Source organism: Salvelinus fontinalis, chromosome 16 (genome assembly GCF_029448725.1).
Source record: "Salvelinus fontinalis isolate EN_2023a chromosome 16, ASM2944872v1, whole genome shotgun sequence".
Taxonomy (NCBI): Eukaryota; Metazoa; Chordata; class Actinopteri; order Salmoniformes; family Salmonidae; genus Salvelinus; species Salvelinus fontinalis.
This window is the reverse complement of record NC_074680.1, coordinates 39,871,024-39,891,537: the sequence shown is the minus strand read 5'-3', so window position 1 is coordinate 39,891,537 and position 20,514 is coordinate 39,871,024. Positions and strand designations below refer to the sequence as shown.

At 41.8% G+C, this 20,514-nt stretch overlaps 1 protein-coding gene across 4 annotated transcripts; it reads right to left on the bottom strand.

Annotated features, from left to right (window-relative positions):
• Positions 1–1,649: 1,649 nt before the first annotated feature.
• Positions 1,650–19,290, bottom strand: LOC129813149 (ensconsin-like). Of its 4 annotated transcripts, XM_055865376.1 has the most exons (17): positions 18,570–19,290; positions 16,251–16,373; positions 15,500–15,574; positions 14,787–14,945; positions 14,399–14,562; positions 10,940–11,042; positions 10,331–10,450; positions 8,851–9,344; positions 7,173–7,306; positions 6,659–6,957; positions 6,269–6,422; positions 5,740–5,902; positions 5,497–5,601; positions 5,096–5,149; positions 4,560–4,753; positions 2,772–2,824; positions 1,650–2,490 (listed from the first exon to the last, which is right to left on the bottom strand). In XM_055865376.1, the coding sequence occupies exons 1-17, from the start codon at positions 18,703–18,705 to the stop codon at positions 2,480–2,482; spliced, it is 2,541 nt and encodes an 846-aa protein (XP_055721351.1). In that variant the 5' UTR covers positions 18,706–19,290; the 3' UTR covers positions 1,650–2,479. The 4 variants fall into 4 exon arrangements, with proteins under 4 accessions (XP_055721351.1, XP_055721350.1, XP_055721353.1 ...); XM_055865375.1 differs by having other exon boundaries at positions 1,650–2,824; positions 18,570–19,289; XM_055865378.1 differs by lacking the exon at positions 10,331–10,450 and having other exon boundaries at positions 1,650–2,824; positions 8,851–9,320.
• Between the last annotated feature and the right edge of the window lie 1,224 nt (positions 19,291–20,514).

Genomic DNA, 20,514 nt, shown 5'->3' with positions numbered 1-20,514 from the left:
ACTGGTTGTAGCTATACACATGCCGCGTTCAAGCAGTTAGCAAGTCGAACATTTCAGTTTCCTAGCACGTGAACGCAGCATTTATACAGCGTGTTTGGAAAGTATTCAGACCCATTGACTTTTTCACATTTTGTTACGTTACAGCCTTATGCTAAAATGGGTAAAAAAAAATTTTTTAAGATCCTCAATCTGCACACAATAGTATGAAAGTATTCAGACCCTTTACTCAGTACTTTGTTGAAGTACCTTTGGCAGCGATTACAGCCTCTAGTCTTCTTGGGTATGACGCTACAAGCTTGGCACACCTGTATTTGTAGAGTTTCTCCTATTCTCTGCAGATCTGCTCAAGCTCTGTCAGGTTGGATGGGGAGTGTCGCTGCACAGCTATTTTCAAGTCTCTCCAGAGTTGTTCGATCGGGTTCAAGTCCAGGCTCTGGCTGGGCCACTCCCAGACATTCAGAGACTTGTCCCGAAGCCAATCCTAGTTGTCTTGGCTGTGTGCTTAGGGTCATTGTCCTGTTGGATGGTGAACCTTCTCCCCAGTCTGAGGTCCTAACCTGCTCCAGAGCGCTTTTCATCAATACTTTGCTCCATTCATCTTTCCCTCGATCCTGACTAATCTCCTAGTCCCTGCCCTGAACAACATCCCCACAGCATGATGTTGCCACCACCATGCTTCACCGTAGGGATGGTGCCAGGTTTCTTCCAGATGTGACCCTTGGCGTGCAGGCCAAAGAGTTCAATCTTGGTTTCATCAGAACAGAGAATCTTGTTTCTCATTGCCAAAAGGCACCTAAAGACTCTCAGACAAACTCAAATCAGGCTGTCGTGCCTTTTAACTGAGGAGTGGCCACTCTACCACTCTAAAGGCCTAATTGGTGGAGTGCTGCAAAGATGGTTGTCCTTCTCGAAGGTTCTCCCATTTTTACAGAGGAACTCAGGCGCTCTGTTAGAGTCACCATCGGGTTCTTGGTCACCTCACTGACCAAGACCTTTTTCCCGATTGTACAGTTTTGCTGGGCGGCCAGCTCTAGGAAGAGTCTTGGTGGTTCTTCCATTTAAACTTCTTCCATTTAAGAATGATTGAGACCACTGTGTTCTTGGGGACCTTCAATGCTGCAGACATGTTTTGGTACCCTTCCCCAGATCTGTGCCTCGACACAATCCGGTCTCAGAGCTCTCCTTCAGTCTCATGGCTTGGTTTTTCCTCTGACATTCACTGTCAACTGTGGAACCTTATGTAGACAGGTGTGTGCCTTTCCAAATCATGTCCAATCAATTGGATTTACCACAGATAGACTCCAATGAAGTGGTAGAAACATCTCAAGGATGATCAATGGAAACAGGATGTACCTGAGGTCAATTTCGAGTCTCAGAGCAAAGGGTCTGAATATTTATGTAAATAAGTTGTTTTTTAAATTTGTAATACATGTAGAAAAATGTATACAACACTGTTTTCGCCTTGTCATTATGAGGTATTGTGTGTAGATTGATGAGAAAAAATATGTAATTTAATCAATTTTAGAATAAGGCTGTAATGTAGCAAAATTTTGAAAAAGTCAAGGGGTCTGAATGCTTTCAGAATGCGCTGCATGTGGACAGGAGTGCAGAGTATGAAACAAGTGACAATCTACTCATACCAGATCACATAGTTTTATCAGTGCATTGCTTTATTTGTTTTTACACTTTAAAAGACAGACTTACATTTTACACTTCAGACTCTTATTTGTTTTCTAAAATGATTGGACAATTTCCAAGTAAGGAACTGCCAAAATACTTTGGAAGTGGTCAACCCTCAAGTGAGTATAGTTCTCTAAAACGACAAACCACACAAGTTCCATAGCAGCTTTGAGAAATATTATTAGATTATAGTCAGAAAGTGGCCTTTATTTGAACTCAAAACAAAGGCTTTTGCTCTGAAACTAGCACACCACTATCCTACTAACTGGAAGGCAAAGTGCTCAAATAGCAGCATAGTTAGGAAAAGCTCAAGCACATGGCTAAAAACATCAGTCATGATTGGGAGACATTCAGTGCCAATACAGTTAAAAATGTATTGACAGAATACATATTTTTATTAATAAATTGTGTATCTAACGCCCATTATATCCAACTACTCATTTAATCCGTTTAAATCTGCAGCTATGAGGCATGGACCCTTATTTACAGACTAGATAAAACATTGTTCAGAGTTGTTGCAATGACAAACAAGCTCCCCTGTCTAGTGTTGTAGATGGTGATGACAAATGCAGCTCGTGCCATTTTGGATGAAATTAAAGTGTGACCAAATGGTGGTGTGCTCCTTCGAGATCAGAAAGTCCACCAGAGAAATGTTTGTTTCTCATCACATACTCTCTCTAAAAGTGCAGGGCAGGAAAAAGGCTGCAGTTATTCCTTTCTTTGTCAAAAAAAGGGAAAAAACGCCACAGCTGTGGAAATATTCGTGGATGGGTTGTCTCCCCTCTGATCTGTACGATACTCAGATAACTTCTAAGGAGTATGTGATAGAAATGGGTTAATAACATAAAATCCCTTGATTCACATTAGTATCTTAGACTTAGAGACACATGCAAAGAAATGATTGAGAGACCGTAACTATGTAATCTGCTTCCGGGTTCGAATCACACATTGAATATTGAGAGCCCATAACCTCTTGGCGGTAGAAATCTTGGACTTTTGAGGGGGCTCTAGTGTTCAAGACTCTAGTGTAATATCTACATAGCATAGAGAGTATAGATGAGCTGACGGAGGATGTGGTGATGAGCTCTCACCTGCCCTCTGATGGGCCTGGATCTCCTCCATGCCGGTCAGAGTTAGCAGGGACCTGAATGAACAAATGAATTAATACATTAATATTCCATAAGAAAATTTACTTGGCAACATACAATACATCACTTCAGATAACATTATATATCATATCACAGAACATACATCATAAGACATGATCAAACAGACATAAATATACTGTGTAGGGGCAGCAGGTAGTCTAGTGGTTAGAGTGTTGGGCCAGTAACCTAAAGGTTGCTGGATCGAATCCCTGAGCTGACAAGGTAAAAATCTGTTGTTCTGCCCCTGAACAAGGCAGTTAACCCACTGTTCCTAGGCCGTTAACTGACTTGCCTAGTTAAATAAATAAGGTTACATTTAAAATATATATATATAGATTTTGGGATGTATTATATATATATATATATATATATATAGTTGAAGTCGGAAGTTTACATACACCTTAGCCAAATACATTTAAACTCAGTTTTTCACAATTCTGGACATTTAATCCTAGTAAAAATTGAAATGCATACCTTGAAATACATCCACAGGTACACCTCCAATTGACTCAAATTATGTCAATTAGCCTATCAGAAGCTTCTAAAGCCATGACATAATTTTCTGGAATTTTCCAAGCTGTTATAAGGCACAGTCAACGTAGTGTTTGTAAACTTCTGACCCACTGGAATTGTGATACAGTGAATTATAAGTTAAAAAATATGTCTGTAAACAATTGTTGGAAAAATTACTTGTGTCATGCACAAAGTAGATGTCCTAACAGGCTTGCCAAAACTATAGTTTGTTAACAAGAAATTTGTGGAGTGGTTGAAAAACAAGTTTTAATGACTTCAACCTAAGTGTACGTAAACTTCCGACTTCAACTGTATATACACTACCGTTCAAAAGTTTGGAGTCAGTTAGAAATGTCCTTGTTTTTGAAAGAAAAGCAATTTTTTTGTCCATTAAAAAAAAAAAATGTAAATCACTGATGAAGGATTTTGAGGCTGATTCCCTGACCTGTCAATGTTTCTAATTTGCTCTTTTATGATTTTGTTATACTCTTGTGAATTCTATGTTTTTACTAGATTACTTGTAGTTTTTCATGTTGTCTGTCTGTAATGACTTGGTTCTGCCTATCTTGGCCAGGGCACTCTTGAAAAAGAGATTTCAATTCTCAATGAGCCCTTCCTGGTTAAATAAAGGTTTAATAAATAAATAACATTTATCAGAAATACAGTGTAGACATTGTTAATGTTGTAAATGACTATTGTAGCTGGAAACTGCTGATTTTTAATTGAATATCTGTGTACAACTCCCTACACAGAACAGCGCAAGCTGTCTCTAGCCAGAATAGAAGGAGGAGTGGGAGTCCCCGATGCACAACTGAGCAAGAGGGCAAGTACATTAGAGTGTCTAGTTTGAGAAACAGACACCTCACAAGTCCTCATCTGGCAGCTTCATTAAAGAATACCTGTAAAACACCAGTCTCAACGTCAACAGTGAAGAGGCGGTTCCGGGATGCTGGCCTTCTAGGCAGAGTTCCTCTGTCCAGTGTCTGTGTTCCTTTGCCCATCTTAATCTTTTATTTTTATTGGCCAGTCTGAGATATGTCTTTTTCTTTGCAAATCTGCCTAGTAGGCCAGCATCCCGGAGTCGCCTCTTCACTGTTGACATTGAGACTGGTGTTTTGCAAGTTTGAAGTTATTTTAATGGACAAAATGTTTTGCTTTTCTTACAAAAACAAGGACATTTCTAAGTGACCCCAAACTTTTGAACGGGAGTGTGTATACCTGCGTTCTTTGAAGGCCACGACAGGAACCATGTTGTCTTCCACGCCACTCAGACCTAGATTGGTCCCCGTCTCGACCCCTAGGTTGACCTCTTCTAAAGTGCCGTTGCCGTTCTTCACAGGCTCAGTGTTCTTTTTTGGTTGGGCTTCCTCTGGAGAGGGGTTTCTGTTTGTCTTCCCATTCAGGGCAGGCGTCTGCATGAAAACAATCATGTCGATTTTTTTCAAGGCAAGGGCAAATTCTGTTTGTTTTTTTAAAGTAAAATATGGTTAACAAGGATGGTATCTGGGGCAGGAAAGTACACGTGCTTTTTGTTTAGTTTTAAGCTAAAGCCACTACCTTTGAGATGGATTTCTGCATGAAAGCAATCACATCATGAAAGCAACTTTAGCAGTTTGGTCAAGGACAAGTTTGTTTTTTAAAAACGGTGGTAATTAACCTCTCAAGCAAAAAAAGTCAGCTTTGGTACTTGTGGCAGAAAACCTGAGTGCTTCAGGGCAATGTACTGTTCCTCTGAACTAGGCTGGTGTACTTACTTTTTTGTCTTCAGTTGAGGTCTTCCTAGTCCGCCTCATGATCAACTCCAGTCGCTGAAAACAAAAAGAAGTCTGTGAAAAGTCTTGAAAGCTTTCATTTAGACTTTCATAACACCCTTATCAAAATTCATGTTTAATAACATAACATTTCCCCCTTATAAAAATAATGTTATTTTTTTTGTGAAACACAACAACAATTACCCCTAACATCCCTCCACCCCATGTATTGAAGTTGAGCGCCAATATATAAAGATCCTGGGTGCTCTCTTGTAGTCAATTTTACACTATCTGGATCCGCTAGAACATCCTATGAAGAATTTCAGAATGATAAGAATATGGCACATAACGACCCTGGTGTTTCTCGTAACTGCCTAGAGTTCACGTCTTCCATCCATTGTCACCTTTTTCCTCTCCTGCCGTTGTTCCTCCTCCTTCTGGAAGTGCTTCTCTCTCTGCAGCCTCTGCTGCTCTGCCTTGTCCCTGGCCTGGGCCTCCTCCTCCTCTCTCTGGGACAGGACATAGAGAACCAAAGCCATTACGGAAACAGATGCTACATTATTAACACTGATGTAAACTTTATATACCGTACATAAATTACGAAGTTGGGCTTCTACTAAAAAAATTTAATATACCACATCCCTCACCTGTTTCTGGAGGAGAGCAGCTTCCTGTGTGGCCGGGATGGCTCTCTCCTCCTCTGCATGTCTCCGCTCCTCTTCCTCCCTCCTCTCTACCAGCCACTGGGCCTCAGCCTCGAGCCGTACTCGCTCCTCTGCCCTCCTGCGCTCCAGCTCCTCTCTGCCTCTGCTGTGATGCCACATGACATGACATTACGTAACATGTGTATAACAGCACAGCACATCACCATACAAATGAATTAATCCTCTGAACATGTGAAACGCTCCCTTAGACCAGGTTTTCCAAAACTCGGTCCCAGGGTCCTCCCTGGGTGCACGTTTTGGTTTTTGCCCGAGCACTACACAGCTGATTCAGATAATCAAAGCTTGCTGATGAGTTGGTTATTTGAAACAGCTGTGTAATGCTAGGACAAAACCAAAACTTGCACCTGGGGGGGGGGGGGAAGATTACTCAGGTTTTTTTTCCTACTGGGAAGATGAATGTTGGGTCAGTAGAAGAGAGATGGGAAGATGTAAGGTGGCTCTCTGTCTGTACCTTTCTACCTCCACCCTGCGCAGGCTATTCTCCTCCTCTCTCTCTCTCCTCAGACGGGCCTCTCTTCTCTTCTCGGCCAGAAGACATGAGGCCTCCTCTGGATCCATGGTGCCAGCAGATGGCCTGGGGCAGGAGGCGGCTCCAGGAAGGGGGCCTGAGGAGGTGGACATGTCATAAGAGTCACCCATAAGAGTCCAAATGCACATTGAACCAGATTTCCTGATTGTTTTTCAATGAGTAGAACTGGACTTCCTGCATTGACTGAACTAAAATGGAATTGACTACAACCATACACTGTACATTACAATATCTGAAATGTATCTAGGGAATTCTAGAAATAAATAGTAGTTGATGGTGCAGTGCCTTACATTTTTAGATGCTCATTCTCACCTGTATCGCCCTCAGTTCTAGGTGTGGGGACTGTCTGAGGTTCTGCTGAGCCTACGAATGGTTGGACCTGGTCCCATGCTGCTGCTGAGATCCTGATTGGTTGTGAGTTCCCGGGGGAGAGGGTGTGATTGGGGACTGGAGCCCAAGGAGAGATGGTCCGGCTGGGCCGTGAGTTCCCAGGGGACAGGGTTTGGTTGGAGACTGGAGGACCATCCTCCTCCGGAACAGGGTACAGTTCCAGCCCAACCTGCTGTGATGGAGGCTGTCTAATCACATGTTTGTGTCTGATCACAGGTTTACTGAAAAAAAAGAAGAGGAGAATACTTTTTTTGAGATGAAAAAGCAAACAACACCAATTTACTGGACAGGTTATTCTACAAGACGTGTGGTTGGTTAAATTATACACAACAATTCTCAACAGAGTGCTCTCACTGTATGAAAAAAAATGAGGTACATGATAAGTAGTTTGTGTGATACAACATCCAGACATAGTAGCAGACGGACAATCACATACCGTTCTGGAGAGGGCACTGCATCTCTGCTCTGTATGTTTGTGGATAACACTTTCACGGGAGCATTGGGTATGTGAGGCTGCTGTCTATTCCTCCTGAACGTCCTCTCACTCTCCTTCTGCTGTGCTGCATTTAACTTCATAATAAATCAACAGACATGTTACAAGATCGTTTTACTGCAGTCTGTTAATAACTTCATACCAAATCAACAGATCATTTTACTGCAGTCTGCTAACTTCATACCAAATCAACAGATCGTTTTACTGCAGTCTGTTAACTTCATATCAAATCAACAGATCATTTTACTGCAGTCTGCTAACTTCATACCAAATCAACAGATCGTTTTACTGCAGTCTGTTAACTTCATATCAAATCAACAGATCATTTTACTGCAGTCTGTTAACTTCATATCAAATCAACAGATCGTTTTACTGCAGTCTGTTAACTTCATATCAAATCAACAGATCATTTTACTGCAGTCTGTTAACTTCATACCAAATCAACAGATCATTTTACTGCAGTCTGTTAACTTCATACCAAATCAACAGATCATTTTACTGCAGTCTGTTAACTTCATAGTAAATCAACAGATCATTTTACTGCAGTCTGTTAACTTCATACCAAATCAACAGATCATTTTATTGCAGTCTGTTAACTTCATACCAAATCAACAGATCATTTTACTGCAGTGATTGAGGCTTATTATTAATAAACAATGCTTCCAGAAAAGGGACATTTGTCTTTTAGCTTTCAAAAGTGTGTCTCCTGTAGATTATGACAGTTAATATGATCGACCTAACAATACAGCATATATATTATATATGATCGACCTAACAATACAGCATATATATTATAGAAACATGAGACAGAAGGAATGGAGCCATGTTACAAGCTCCTTTCATTGCGGTCATTTTGGGACGGCAGAAAGACATCAAAGTAATTTAGGCTTATAACCAATAAATGTTGTATCTTCAAAAATGTATAGAAATGTGTGCCTCTCTGTTAGAGTATGACAATGAATATCATCCAATAATCCAGTATACATGATGAATGAATAGAATAGAAAATGAATGAATGAAAAGAATATAGAGTTTATTGTCTTCCTCCAATGAAATCATTTCCCTCAAGTTCGTGCATCACATGGAGACAAAATAACAACACCGTCCCACCAACCCAGTCGACCCAGACATATAACAGTCAAAGAGATTAAACTATCTGTCTCTATGTTTACAATTACATTTCCAGCAGGTATTACCTGTGATGTTATATAACCTGTGATGTAATATTACCTGTGATGTAATATAACCTGTGATGTAATATAACCTGTGATGTTATATAACCTGTGATGTAATATAACCTGTGATGTAATATAACCTGTGATGTAATATAACCTGTGATGTAATATTACCTGTGCCATGATGATGGATCAGTTGCTGCTACACTCTTAGAAAAAAAGGTTCTATCCAGAACCTAAAAGGGTTCTTTGGCTGTCCCCATAGGAGAACTATTAGAAGAACCCTTTTCGGTTCCAGGTAGAACCCTTTCTACAGAGGGTTCTACATCGAACCCAAAAGGGTTCTGCCTGGAACCAAATAGGGTTCTCCTATGGGGACAGCTGAAGAACCCTTTTGGAACCCTTTTTTCTAAGAGTGTATGGCTGGGACTGAGGGAGGTGGCTACCTGGTAGTTTGCCCAGATGTTGGACCGGTAGTCTGCCCGGAGATTTGCCTGGAAGTCTGCCTGCACCCGGTGGTGGTCAGGTGTGCCAGAGCGGTAATCTGCTTGAAGGCCTGCCTGCACCCGGTGGTGGTCAGGTGTGCCAGAGCGGTAGTCTGCCTGGAGGCCTGCCTGCACCCGGTGGTGGTCAGGTGTGCCAGAGCGGTAGTCTGCCTGGAGGCCTGCCTGCACCCGGTGGTGGTCAGGTGTGCCAGAGCGGTAGTCTGCCTGGAGGCCTGCCTGCACCCGGTGGTGGTCAGGTGTGCCAGAGCGGTAGTCTGCCTGAAGACCTGCCTGTACCCGGTGGTGGTCAGGTGTGCCAGAGCGGTAGTCTGCCTGAAGGCCTTCCTGTACCCGGTGGTGGTCAGGTGTGCCAGAGCGGTGTGGTGATTTATGACAGTTGGTGGCAGTGGCAGGTATGGAGTGGCATGAAGCTGAACGAGGACAAACATGGACAACTGAACCAGTTTGTTTCATTGTTGTGGAGCAATGGGGTGACGGTTAGCAAGTGATACAGTGAAAGAATGTGCGTGTGCCCAGAAATGGTTGAAAAAGGAGAGGAAAGGAAGCAGAGAGTCAGTAGTTCATTTGCTTGCTAATAGCGATACTGAGCTTTTCATTTTGGTGGGAAATCTGGTCATGTAAATAAGTAATTAAGTAAGCATTGTCCAAATCCATATTGGAATGTAAATTCCCCTAAAATCAATTCATTTAAACAAATACACTTTATTGATGCTATGTCCTTTTTCTTGGATTGAGATCTGGTCTTCTACACCTGCATTGCTGGCTGTTTGGGGTTTTAGGCTGGGTTTCTGTACAGCACTTTGAGATATCAGCTGATGTAAGAAGGGCTTTATAAATACATTTGATTTTGATTTGGTCTTTATACATACACACATATACACATATATACACTGAGTATACCAAACATTAGGAACACCTTCCTAATATTGAGTTGCACCCCCCTTTTTGCCCTCAGAACAGCCTCAATTCGTTGTGGGAGCATGGACTCTACATGGTGTTGAAAGCATTCAACATGCTGGCCCATGTTGACTCCAAAGCTTCCCACAGTTGTATCAAATTGGCTGGATGTCTTTTGGATGGTGGACCATTCTTGATGCAGACGGGAAACTGTTGAGCGTGAAAAACCCAGCAGTGTTGCAGTTCTTGACACAAACCGGTGCACCTGGCACCTCCTACCATACCCTGTTCAAAGGCACTTAGATATTTTGTCTTTTCCATTCACCCTCTGAATGGCACACATACATGTCTTAAGGCTTAAAAATCCTTATTTAACCTGTCTCCTCCCCTTCATCTACACTGATTGAAGTGGTTTCAACAAGTGACATCAATAAGGGTCAGTCTATGTCATGGAAAGAGCAGGTGTTCCTAATATTTTGAACACTCAGTGTATAACTGTTATTCTACAGGCTTTTGGAAGTACCTTCCTCTTCTCTTGACTGACAACTATGACTCCTTCTCCTGGCTAGGTAGGAGCATGTTGGGGTGAGGAGGCGACAGACCAGAGCCCTCTCCCAGGCAGTCAGGGGAGAGCTGCGAGTAGCTACAGCAGAGCCAAGCACAGTGGAGAAAAGACAACGCACAAGGACAGAGAAAAAATAGCATAGACAATACAAGACAGAGATAGATAGACAATACAAGACAGAGATAGACAATACAAGACAGAGATAGACAATACAAGACAGAGATAGATAGACAATACAAGACAGAGATAGACAATACAAGACAGAGATAGATAGACAATACAAGACAGAGATAGACAATACAAGACAGAGATAGACAATACAAGACAAAAATATACAATACAAGACAGAGATAGATAGACAATACAAGACAGAGATTGACAATACAAGACAGAGATAGATAGACAATGCAAGTAAGAAAGGGTAGGAAATCAGAGGAAAGTTAAGGTCAAAAGATGTTACAGGGTGAAAGAATAAGCTCGGTAGCTGAAGGGTTAAGAAGATGAAACAAAGTCAAACAGATACTCAAAAGTAGTGCACTATATAGGAAATAGCCTTTATTCATTTACCGCTCTTGTTGTTGGTCTTCCTTCCTCGAGAGCCCTGGCTCAGTCTCTGTTTGGCCCTCTGGCACTTCTCTAAGGTCTTCTTCACCACAGACTCATAGCGCTCCTTCAGACAACAACAAACCTCAGCGTCAGTGAGACAGTAGTCTCTTCTCACATCCACTGTATGAGTTTGGCGAGCAAGACACGCAATTCAGTAACTTGGTCCATTACATCCATTACATCGTATTGAGCCTTAAAACCGTTTAGCTTCAGATATGTACACAAAACGTTGAAAACAGTATCTGTTTTCTGGATTATTTCCTGAGTAATAATTTAATTTATTTGGCAGTTATAGACGTTGCTGATATGTTGTGAATCTGTGTTACAGGAAATAACTGTTTACCTATTTCTTTACCTGGTAACTAAATATTTATTTTGCTATTGGCCAATTCTTTAATTGTGTGGGGTTATGCTTTATTGATACAGGAAGTGACAGACAGCAGTGATGGGCATTCCGGCTCTTTTGGCTCCCAAACGGCTATTTAAAAAAATATATGTTTTGTATTTTTTGAAGTTAAACAGTTTGCGATAGTTTGACTATGATTGGTGTTAAAACAATACTAATTAAATTATTAAATGAAATCATATTCTACCTTAAGCACAATGTATTTAAAAATGCATTGGTTTGTTATGAAAAAGAAAGCTATTAAACATTTGCATTTAAAGTTGAACTTTTTAATGTATATAAACAAAGTTCATATAAATCTAACCATTCAAAATGAATACATTCTGAACAGCATAATAGAATATTGCACCATATCAAAGACAAATAAATAATTTGCAAAACTGCAGCATCCCACTTAAAACATTCAACTGGTCCCTCTTTTCTCTCTCTTCTTTATCGCCATGTTATAACCAGCAGCACACCGCAATGCTGACCATATTTTGCTTTTATGAGAGATTTGCATTCAGAAATGCAAGCTGCCTCACTTTCGAGGGGCTGATGCGGTTTCTTCTCTCAGTAAATATTTGTCCCGTTTTCGAGAAGAATCTCTCAGAGGGAACGGATGTGGCCACCATGCAGAGTCTCCCTGTCATGACTTTAGTAAGCCATGGGTAGACAGAGGCCTTGTTCTTCCACCAGCTCAGAGGATCTGCAGATCTTTGGAGGGGCTCCTCTAAATAGGATCGGACCTCCATTATGACATCAGCTGAGGGATTCCTTCGTGCTGCATCCCCAGTTGCTCTCTCGTCAAACAGCATCCAAACAGCAGACGTTTGTGGCACTACTGCTGGTGCTTCTGCTCCATCTGCTCCCTCTTCTTCCTGTTGCCTTGGTGCCTGAGCCAGCTGACTGCTGGGCCTGTCCCTCCCTGCTGCTGAGGTTATTCTTTGAAGAGCCTCATCAATCGCTCTGGCATCACTGAAGGCTAACTTCTTAAACCTGGGGTCAAGTGTAGCGGTTTCTGATAGTGATTACATTCTAATCTGTGGAACTTTCTGTCCCTTGATGAACATAGGGTGTCCATCAACTCTGTCACATTTGCTTCTCTCTGGCGGCTGTCTGTGATTCGCTGCAGACCCTTACACAGGAGTATCATTGTTGAGGCTGTCACATAGCTGAAGAGCGAGAACAGTAACTTATTAGTTCAGGTTCATGTTTTGTCTACTGATACTACATTCTCATCTAATGCTCATATACATATATAATACTGGATTAAATAATGATGTAGTAATAACTGCTTACTGTACCTCTCTCCACTGATCTCCACAGTGACCTGCTCAAAGGGTTCCAGGACTCTGCACACCTCCTCCACCACCTCCCATTCCTCTTGGGTCAGAGCACCAACAGGTGCATTGACAATGGCCAGGGTAGATATGAGGGCATCCTTTGACTCAAGAAACCGCATCAACATATAAAATGTTGAATTCCAACTTGTAGTGCAGACTTGTTAAGGCCTCAGCTCAAGCATCCTCATCTGGCATTGTGTAGACTTTAGTTTTTCAGCACCTATTGTGCTCCTGTGGAAGTATTCCGCAGCTGCTTTCACTTTGTCCACAGTAGGCTTCATCACCTTCAGAGCATCTCTTACAATCAGGTTGATTGTGTGGGCAAGACATGGATGACTGGTCCATTAAAACATTTTCATGGCTTTGGTTATGTTAGCTGCATTGTTGCTAACACAACAGACCACTTTTCCATCTACTTGCCATTCTCTGGCCACTCTCAACAGTTTCTCAGCCAAGTTCTCTGAGGTGTGTCCAGAAGACAGCTAGACATCCAAAAAGTTTCAATGAAGTGACATGTAGCCGACATGTAAGAAGCGGTTACCCTTGATGTCCAGCAGTCAGTGGTAAGGCAAACTGCAGTAGCTTTATGGTCTCTTTCCCGCACTGAAGCCTGTGTGCTCTCGTACAGTTGTGGAATAAGTGATTTTAAAAGTGTTTTCCTGTTTGGAATTGTGTACATTGAATTTAGACTATTGCTATAACTTCTTAAAACTCTGTCCTCCATGATCAAAAATGGCTGGAAATCTGTGGCAATCATTTTAGCCAATGCAATATCAATTTGGCCTTGTTTTGCTACAGACATAGACTTTGGCATAAACTGGTCCATAGAAGACTGCGTTGCTGTGGGTCGCCTTCTTGACTGAGTGGATACGAGATGCTGGCTCCACCACTAGCACTAGCAGGCCCACTAGCGTCACAGTTGGGTGCACAGTTCGCATATGCCGGTGTAGGTTGTGCGTAGAACTGGCTTTATATGAGATTTTGTTTTGGCAAATTCTACACTGTGCTCTAAAATTGTCTGCATTATTAAAAAGTATCCAAATGCTACCGTGCTTCCGACTCATTTTCCAGCTGTTGTTTTCACAGCTGTCCTTCCTCCACTCTCCTCCGCTGCTAAGTGTGTGACTGTGAGTGAGTTGGCTCCGCCCCTCCCTCACGCATCTTTGGTTCCTTGGTTGACACCGCATGTCTAATTGACAGGAACAACAGGTGAGGCTGTTAGTCTGAGCAGACAGTCAGAACTAATGTGTGCGCTTGAGCATTTAGGCCTATATTATTCATATTTTTTCATTCTTTGAATTAGTTAATACTATTCATTTAAGTCTTTTGATTATTCATATCTTAATTTTTTTATATTTGTATAAATAGATTAGTCTCTTCTGATATGCGAGCCGGCTCCCAACATTCACCTACACGAACGCGAACAACCCATCACTAACAGACAGTTCTAGTTCCGGTAGCTGATGATGTTCAATGTGGCTTGTTCAATAAAGCTGCTAAATAGTTATCCGCCTCCATCCAGTCCTTGCTCCTACAGAAATCATCCATCCACCTGTACTGACGACCCTCAACTTAAACTAGTGCATTTTATTTTCTGGAAAAAGCTGTAAAGCAACACTGATGCCCACAATAGACACCTAATCAGAAGTAACTACTGCTCCATCTGACCCCTCAGACACAACAACTCACTGTCTCCTCCTTCATCCTCTGCCTCCTCTTCTCCTCCACGGCAGTGCGCCTCCTTTCCTCCTTCTCTCTCTGCTCCTGCAGCCTCCTCTTCCTTTCCTCCAGGTGCTGTTCATGGAGACGCCTGGCCCGCTCCTCTCGAGCCAACCGGCCCAGCTCTCTGGACACTACATACACATTTAGTGGAGTTTAGTTTAGTAGATTTATTTTTCTAAATCATCGGTCAGTGGTTCTCAACCTCCTTTCGTTACAGAGCCCTAAATCACATTTTTTTAATCATTATGCCTATGTTCTTATGAGTCTTCCGAATTACCACCTGGGTATAGGCCAGGTACCCCCAAGGGGTACCTCAGGTTGAGGTCCACCATCATCATGGGTGGTGGCTACATACCAAGCTGTTTCTTAAGCTCCTCCCTCCGCTCAAGAGCTGTCCTTCGCTTCTCCTCCTTCTCTCTCTGCTCCTGTAGCCTCCTCTTCCTCACCTCCAGCTGCTGCTCATAAAGACGCCTGGCCCGCTCCTCTCGAGCCAACCAGCCCAGCTCTCTGGACACTGCAAACACATTGTGGGACTTACTAGCCACCAAAATACTACCCTAGTACCAGATCTTTGTGCTGTGTAGATAACTACCAATAAACTAATTTAGCATGACAGTGACCATGGGAGCTGGCAAGAAGAAGACAGCACAAATAGATCTGGGACCAGACTAGGAAAATACCTGAAAGGAATGATCTGAGACCAGGCTAGGAAAATACCTGAAAAGAATGATCTAGGACCAGGCTAGGAAAATACCTGAAAGGAATGATCTAGGACCAGGCTAGGAAAATACCTGAGAGGAATGATCTAGGACCAGGCTAGGAAAATACCTGAAAGGAATCATCTAGGACCAGGCTAGGAAAATACCTGAAAGGAATGATCTAGGACCAGGCTAGGAAAATACCTGAAAGGAATGATCTAGGACCAGGCTAGGAAAATACCTGAGAGGAATGATCTGGGACCAGGCTAGGAAAATACCTGAAAGGAATGACTAAAATAAGTGACTGACAATTGAGTGGTCTCATAGGTGTTTTACATGTACCGTCGTCATCATGTGTGGCTACACATACCAAGCTGATTCTCATGCTCCTCCCTCCGCTCCTTCGCTAGTCTCAGCCTGTCATCAACCTTCAGCGCCTGTGGCCCTGGAATATTAGAAAAGATGTGACATTCACTCTACGTCACGGTGCATAGAGTATGGGTTGGTGACATCAGTGATCAACATCAGTAATGATGAGTGGATTTAAGATGGGTTGACTGTAGCTAGCTGCTCCATAGACACAATTATATTCTTCTGGACAGAATAACAGTAGGTTAACAATTGAGGGACATTTTTTTAACGTTTCAATAAAGAGATAAGACAATAAATAACATTGGAAAGGTTTGTATGAAGATGCAATGACAGCTTTTACTCAAATTGTCCTTCAATAACAGCGTGAAATTCATGTTTTGATAACAGTGGTGAGCTTCAGAGGAAGAGAACTCATGACGACTGACACACAAATAACAAGCAGTACTCCAGGCACAGAGAAAGCGAGATAGAGATAGAGAAACACTCTTAGAAAAAAAGGTGCTATCTAGAAACTAAAAGGGTTCTTCAGCTGTCCCCATAGGAGAACACATTGAAGAACCCTTTATGGTTCCAGGTAGAACTCGTTTGGGTTCCATCTAGAATCCTTTCCACAGAGGGTTCTACATGGAACCCAAAAGGGTTCTACATGGAACCCAAAAGGGTTCTACCTGGAACCCTTATGGAACAATTTTTTTCTAAGAGTGTAGAGATAGAGAGAGAGGGAGGGAGGGAGAGCACTGGTGTAAGACCTGCTGCGTTTACAGGACTGGTTGTGTTGTTACTGATCACAGCTGATTTGATGGAGGCAGGGACACAGATGACTGCTCTCCTCTTCTCTGATTTATTGGGCTTTATGTCTTCATTGCCTTTTTCTGATACCAAAGAAAGAATAAAAGAGAACATCATGTTCAGGCCTCTCTGACATTCAGCTGACTCAAAATGAATTATTTAGTCAGGATCATTATGAGGTGGTCTTCCAGTTCATAACAGGTTTTACATTATAACAGCATCATTATGGTTTATACCTGCTAGCAAAGTCTGAGACACTACCGTAGAAAAATATGTCTTAGAATCTTAGTATAAGATGTTTAATTCCAGATAGGTCATATCATTCCAGTTTCTAGAAAATCTACTGGTTGTACTTAGTACAGGCCTTAAACCATGACAGGTTTGAGCTGTTAATAAAAGAGTGGCAGGTAGCCTAGCGGTTAGAGCGTTGGGCCAGTTGTGCTAGTTCGAATCCCTGAGCCGAGGGGAAAAAATCTATGGATGTGCCCTTGAGCAAAGCACTTAACCTTAATTGCTCCAGGGTTGCTATTGATAATGGCTGACCCTGGCCGTGACCCCACTCTCTGAGGGTGTCTCAGGGGGAGTTGGGATATGCAACAACAACAAAAACATTTCCATTTCACACGTGCATAGTACACATTAGTACATGTGTGAAACAGGACAAATATAAGCACACACCAAATGATAATTTGATTACAATGTGCCTGTTCCTGCTGTGCCTTGCAGGGATAAACAAATGGCATCGCCTGACCTCATGGAGATTGAACAAACAAATAAAGACTGAAGAGGATAAGAACAAAGACATACTTCACAAGAGGGTGATCAATAGTGATATTTGGTACAAAATAGTATTTACGATAACAGACCGGTGATAAGTAGTGCCTTCTCAACATGTTGGTGCAAGAGACGTACATAAGAAAGTATCTTTCTTGTGCATGAGAGAGACACACAAAAATTATCTTCCTTCACACTCCATGGTATAATAATGGATATTATAATAATGGATGTTGTGATAATGGGTATTATAATAATGGGTGATATAATAATGGATATAATAATAATGGATAGTATAATAATGGATATTATAATAATGGATGTTGTGATAATGGGTATTATAATAATGGGTGATATAATAATGGATATAATAATAATGGATAGTATAATAATGGATATTATAATAATGGATGTTGTGATAATGGGTGGTATAGTAGTGGGTGTTATAGTAGTGGGTGGTATAGTAGTGGGTGTTATAATAATGGATAGTATAATAATGGGTAGTATAATAATGGATGTTATAATAATGGGTGTTATAGTAGTGGGTGTTATAATAATGGATAGTATAATAATGGATAGTATAATAATGGGTGTTATAGTAGTGGGTGTTATAATAATGGATGTTGTGATAATGGATATTATAATAATGGGTGTTATAATAATGGATAGTATAATAATGGATAATAATAATGGATGTTATAATAATGGATAGTATAATAATGGATATTATAATAATGGATATTATAATAATGGATAGTATAATAATGGATAGTATAATAATGGGTGTTATAGTAGTGGGTGTTATAATAATTGATAGTATAATAATGGATATTATAATAATGGGTGTTATAGTAGTGGGTGTTATAATAGTGGATATTATAATAATGGATATTATAATAATGGGCAGTATAATAATGGATGTTATAATAATGGGTGTTATAGTAGTGGGTGTTATAATAATGGATAGTATAATAATGGGCATCAATGCATCCTACTGAATCAGGCCTATGATGCGTGTTGATGTTTACCACAGCAGAGATAGAGGGTGATTCAATAAGCTACTTCATTACCTCACTGTTTACAAAACAAAATGGCAGTAGCTAATAGGATGAACGTCTATCTACAGATATGAGGCAATATCAGATAATCTGATCCATTGGTACATGTCAGGAATAAATGCTCCATAATAAATCTAAAATAAGATAATTACTTTATTATGTGGCCTAGATACATGATGGAACATATCCTCACTGATGATAAACTGGAAGAGAGAGGCTGATTCTGACTGATTCTGCTTCAGACAGCCTGTCCTGTATATAAACACAGTAAACGGCAAAGCAAAGCTACAATACCAACCTCATGTCAATGACCTCCATGTCATTCTATAAACACAGTGAACAGCCCACAGCGAAGCTATCGCCTTCACCATAGCAAAGCTACAGTTACCCACCACCCTGTACCCCCCTGCAGTAAAAAAACAGCCATATCAACGCTACAGTACCCACCTCCCCGTCTCCCGGCTCTGCTCTCCTTTTTCTGCTTGTCTAGAGTATCTCTGGTAGAAAGACCCTTTCTGTCTTCTTGGGGTGCTGTCTTCTTGCTGGGGGTCTCCCTGTGTTCCTTCTTCTGTATCACAGCCATGTTACTGCTAGGCACTGAGCAGGGAACACACCACAACTCTGCCACACAACACAGACCCTCTTCCTCCTCCTCTTCCTCTCCTCCTTTTCTATTTCTATTTCAAAATGCCTGTACTGTTCTGTGTGTCCTCCTGCTCCCCTGTGCTCACTGTGCAGCTGACCGACTGCCTCTTGCTCATCTTCGCTATTCAAACAAAAAGAAGAGAAAAAGGGAGGAAAAAGCCCTATGGGGTAAATGGATAAAACCAGCTGACTTGCTGCAGTTCTGGGCTGGCTAGATCCTGCATCCAGATCCAGTGCAGTGGAAAACACAGATATGCATAATCCAAAATAACACACTGAGTTAAATCTGTGAGAATATAAAACACATTTCTCTCCCCGAGTTCCTATCAGGATCCTTTATAAACTAGATTAGAGACATGGATGCTCTACAGCATGGTGAGAAGCTCTATCCTCCTCTCTATCTCTCTCTCTCTCTCTCTCTCTCTCTCTCTCTCTGTGTCTCGTTGCTCTACTGAAACGGTTACTTCCCTTTTAAATGTATCTCACAGCTCACAGACCCTGGAGTGCTGCTCTGCTCTCTTTAGCTACTGAGTTGCACGTACTGCAGTTGTGTCACTTTAATTCAACCCACCCACCAGCACACTACACACTGCTGAATGCAAGCAGCCAGTCTGAGTCCCAAATGGCACCCAATTCCCTATGTAGTGCACTACTTTTGACCAGGGCCTACAGGACTCTGATCAACACTAGTGTGTGCACTATACAGGGACTAGGGTGCCTTTTGGGACTGAACCAGAGCCAGCTAAATGAATAAGAAATATTCAGTGCAGGAGAATTAGGGGACGGAGGGAAAGAGGGAGGCAAAGACAGTCACTGGCAGGCAAATTAATCTGTCTGGCCTTGTTCTGTGAATGGTTGCCGGGACAACAGTGGTGCACCACTGTACTGTATGCCTTCGGGGCATCCTATTCCCTATACAGTGCACTGTAGGTCTCTGGGCTCACCCGTAGGGCTCTGGTCAAAAGTAGTGCATTGCATAGGTAATAGGGTCCCATTTGGGACGTAGCCTATACAACAGAATGACATGTTGGACATTAACTCACCCTGTCTTCGGTATGAATCTGACACAAGGGATGGAGGGATATTTATACCCTGCAATCCCACAATGCTTCACTTTAATCTGGGTGTGTCACCGACATCATCAGCCACTAGATGGAGGTCTTTCCTTATTGGCTAGTGATGGGCTAGCCTCAAACACAGCAATTCTAGAGAAGAATAGTGAGTGAGATGACTGGCAGCCAGCGAGTCAGCATCTAGGACAGTAGCTTAGCATTTAGCCTCTAGGAAAGTAGCTTAGCATTTAGCCTCTAGGACAGTAACGTAAACTCACTCACTTTTGTACATCGCCTTAGTCCGTACAATTGACCTTATTTTTTGCGCCCCAAAAACGTAATACTTGCAGATCAACTGTAATGTCAATACCATTGTAAAGCACAATTTCTCCCCTTTCCAACAAAATTAATGACATGACCTCCAAGCAGCCCTTCCTGCATAATTCAAGAAGGCAATGAGCTCCGTCGGGTCTTTTTAAAAATGGCGGGTGGGGAAGCCAAACTAATGCGTGGTATTGAGAAGGAGAGGAGATGTGTGGGAAAACTGCTTTTTTTTCACTCGATCTGTCCAACTTATCACCTTATCTCCTATATAATGTGTCATTACATACCTATTTGAAGGTTTGTGTCGAATTTCAATCGGGTTTTTAGGGCGTGCTAAAGTGATCTTCAGAAGTAAACAGCGGCTTTGAGAG

Bases quoted from the DNA above. Each gene is read 5' to 3' on its own strand.
- LOC129813149 (XM_055865375.1), bottom strand. From the start codon at position 18,705: ATGGCTGTGATACAGAAGAAGGAACACAGGGAGACCCCCAGCAAGAAG. The intron at 14,946-15,499 runs GTATGTGTAGCC...ATGTGTTTGCAG, and splicing joins GGAGCATGAGAATCAGCTTG to TGTCCAGAGAGCTGGGCTGG. The intron at 2,825-4,559 runs GTATACACACTC...TTGTTCATTCAG, and splicing joins GTGGCCTTCAAAGAACGCAG to GTCCCTGCTAACTCTGACCG.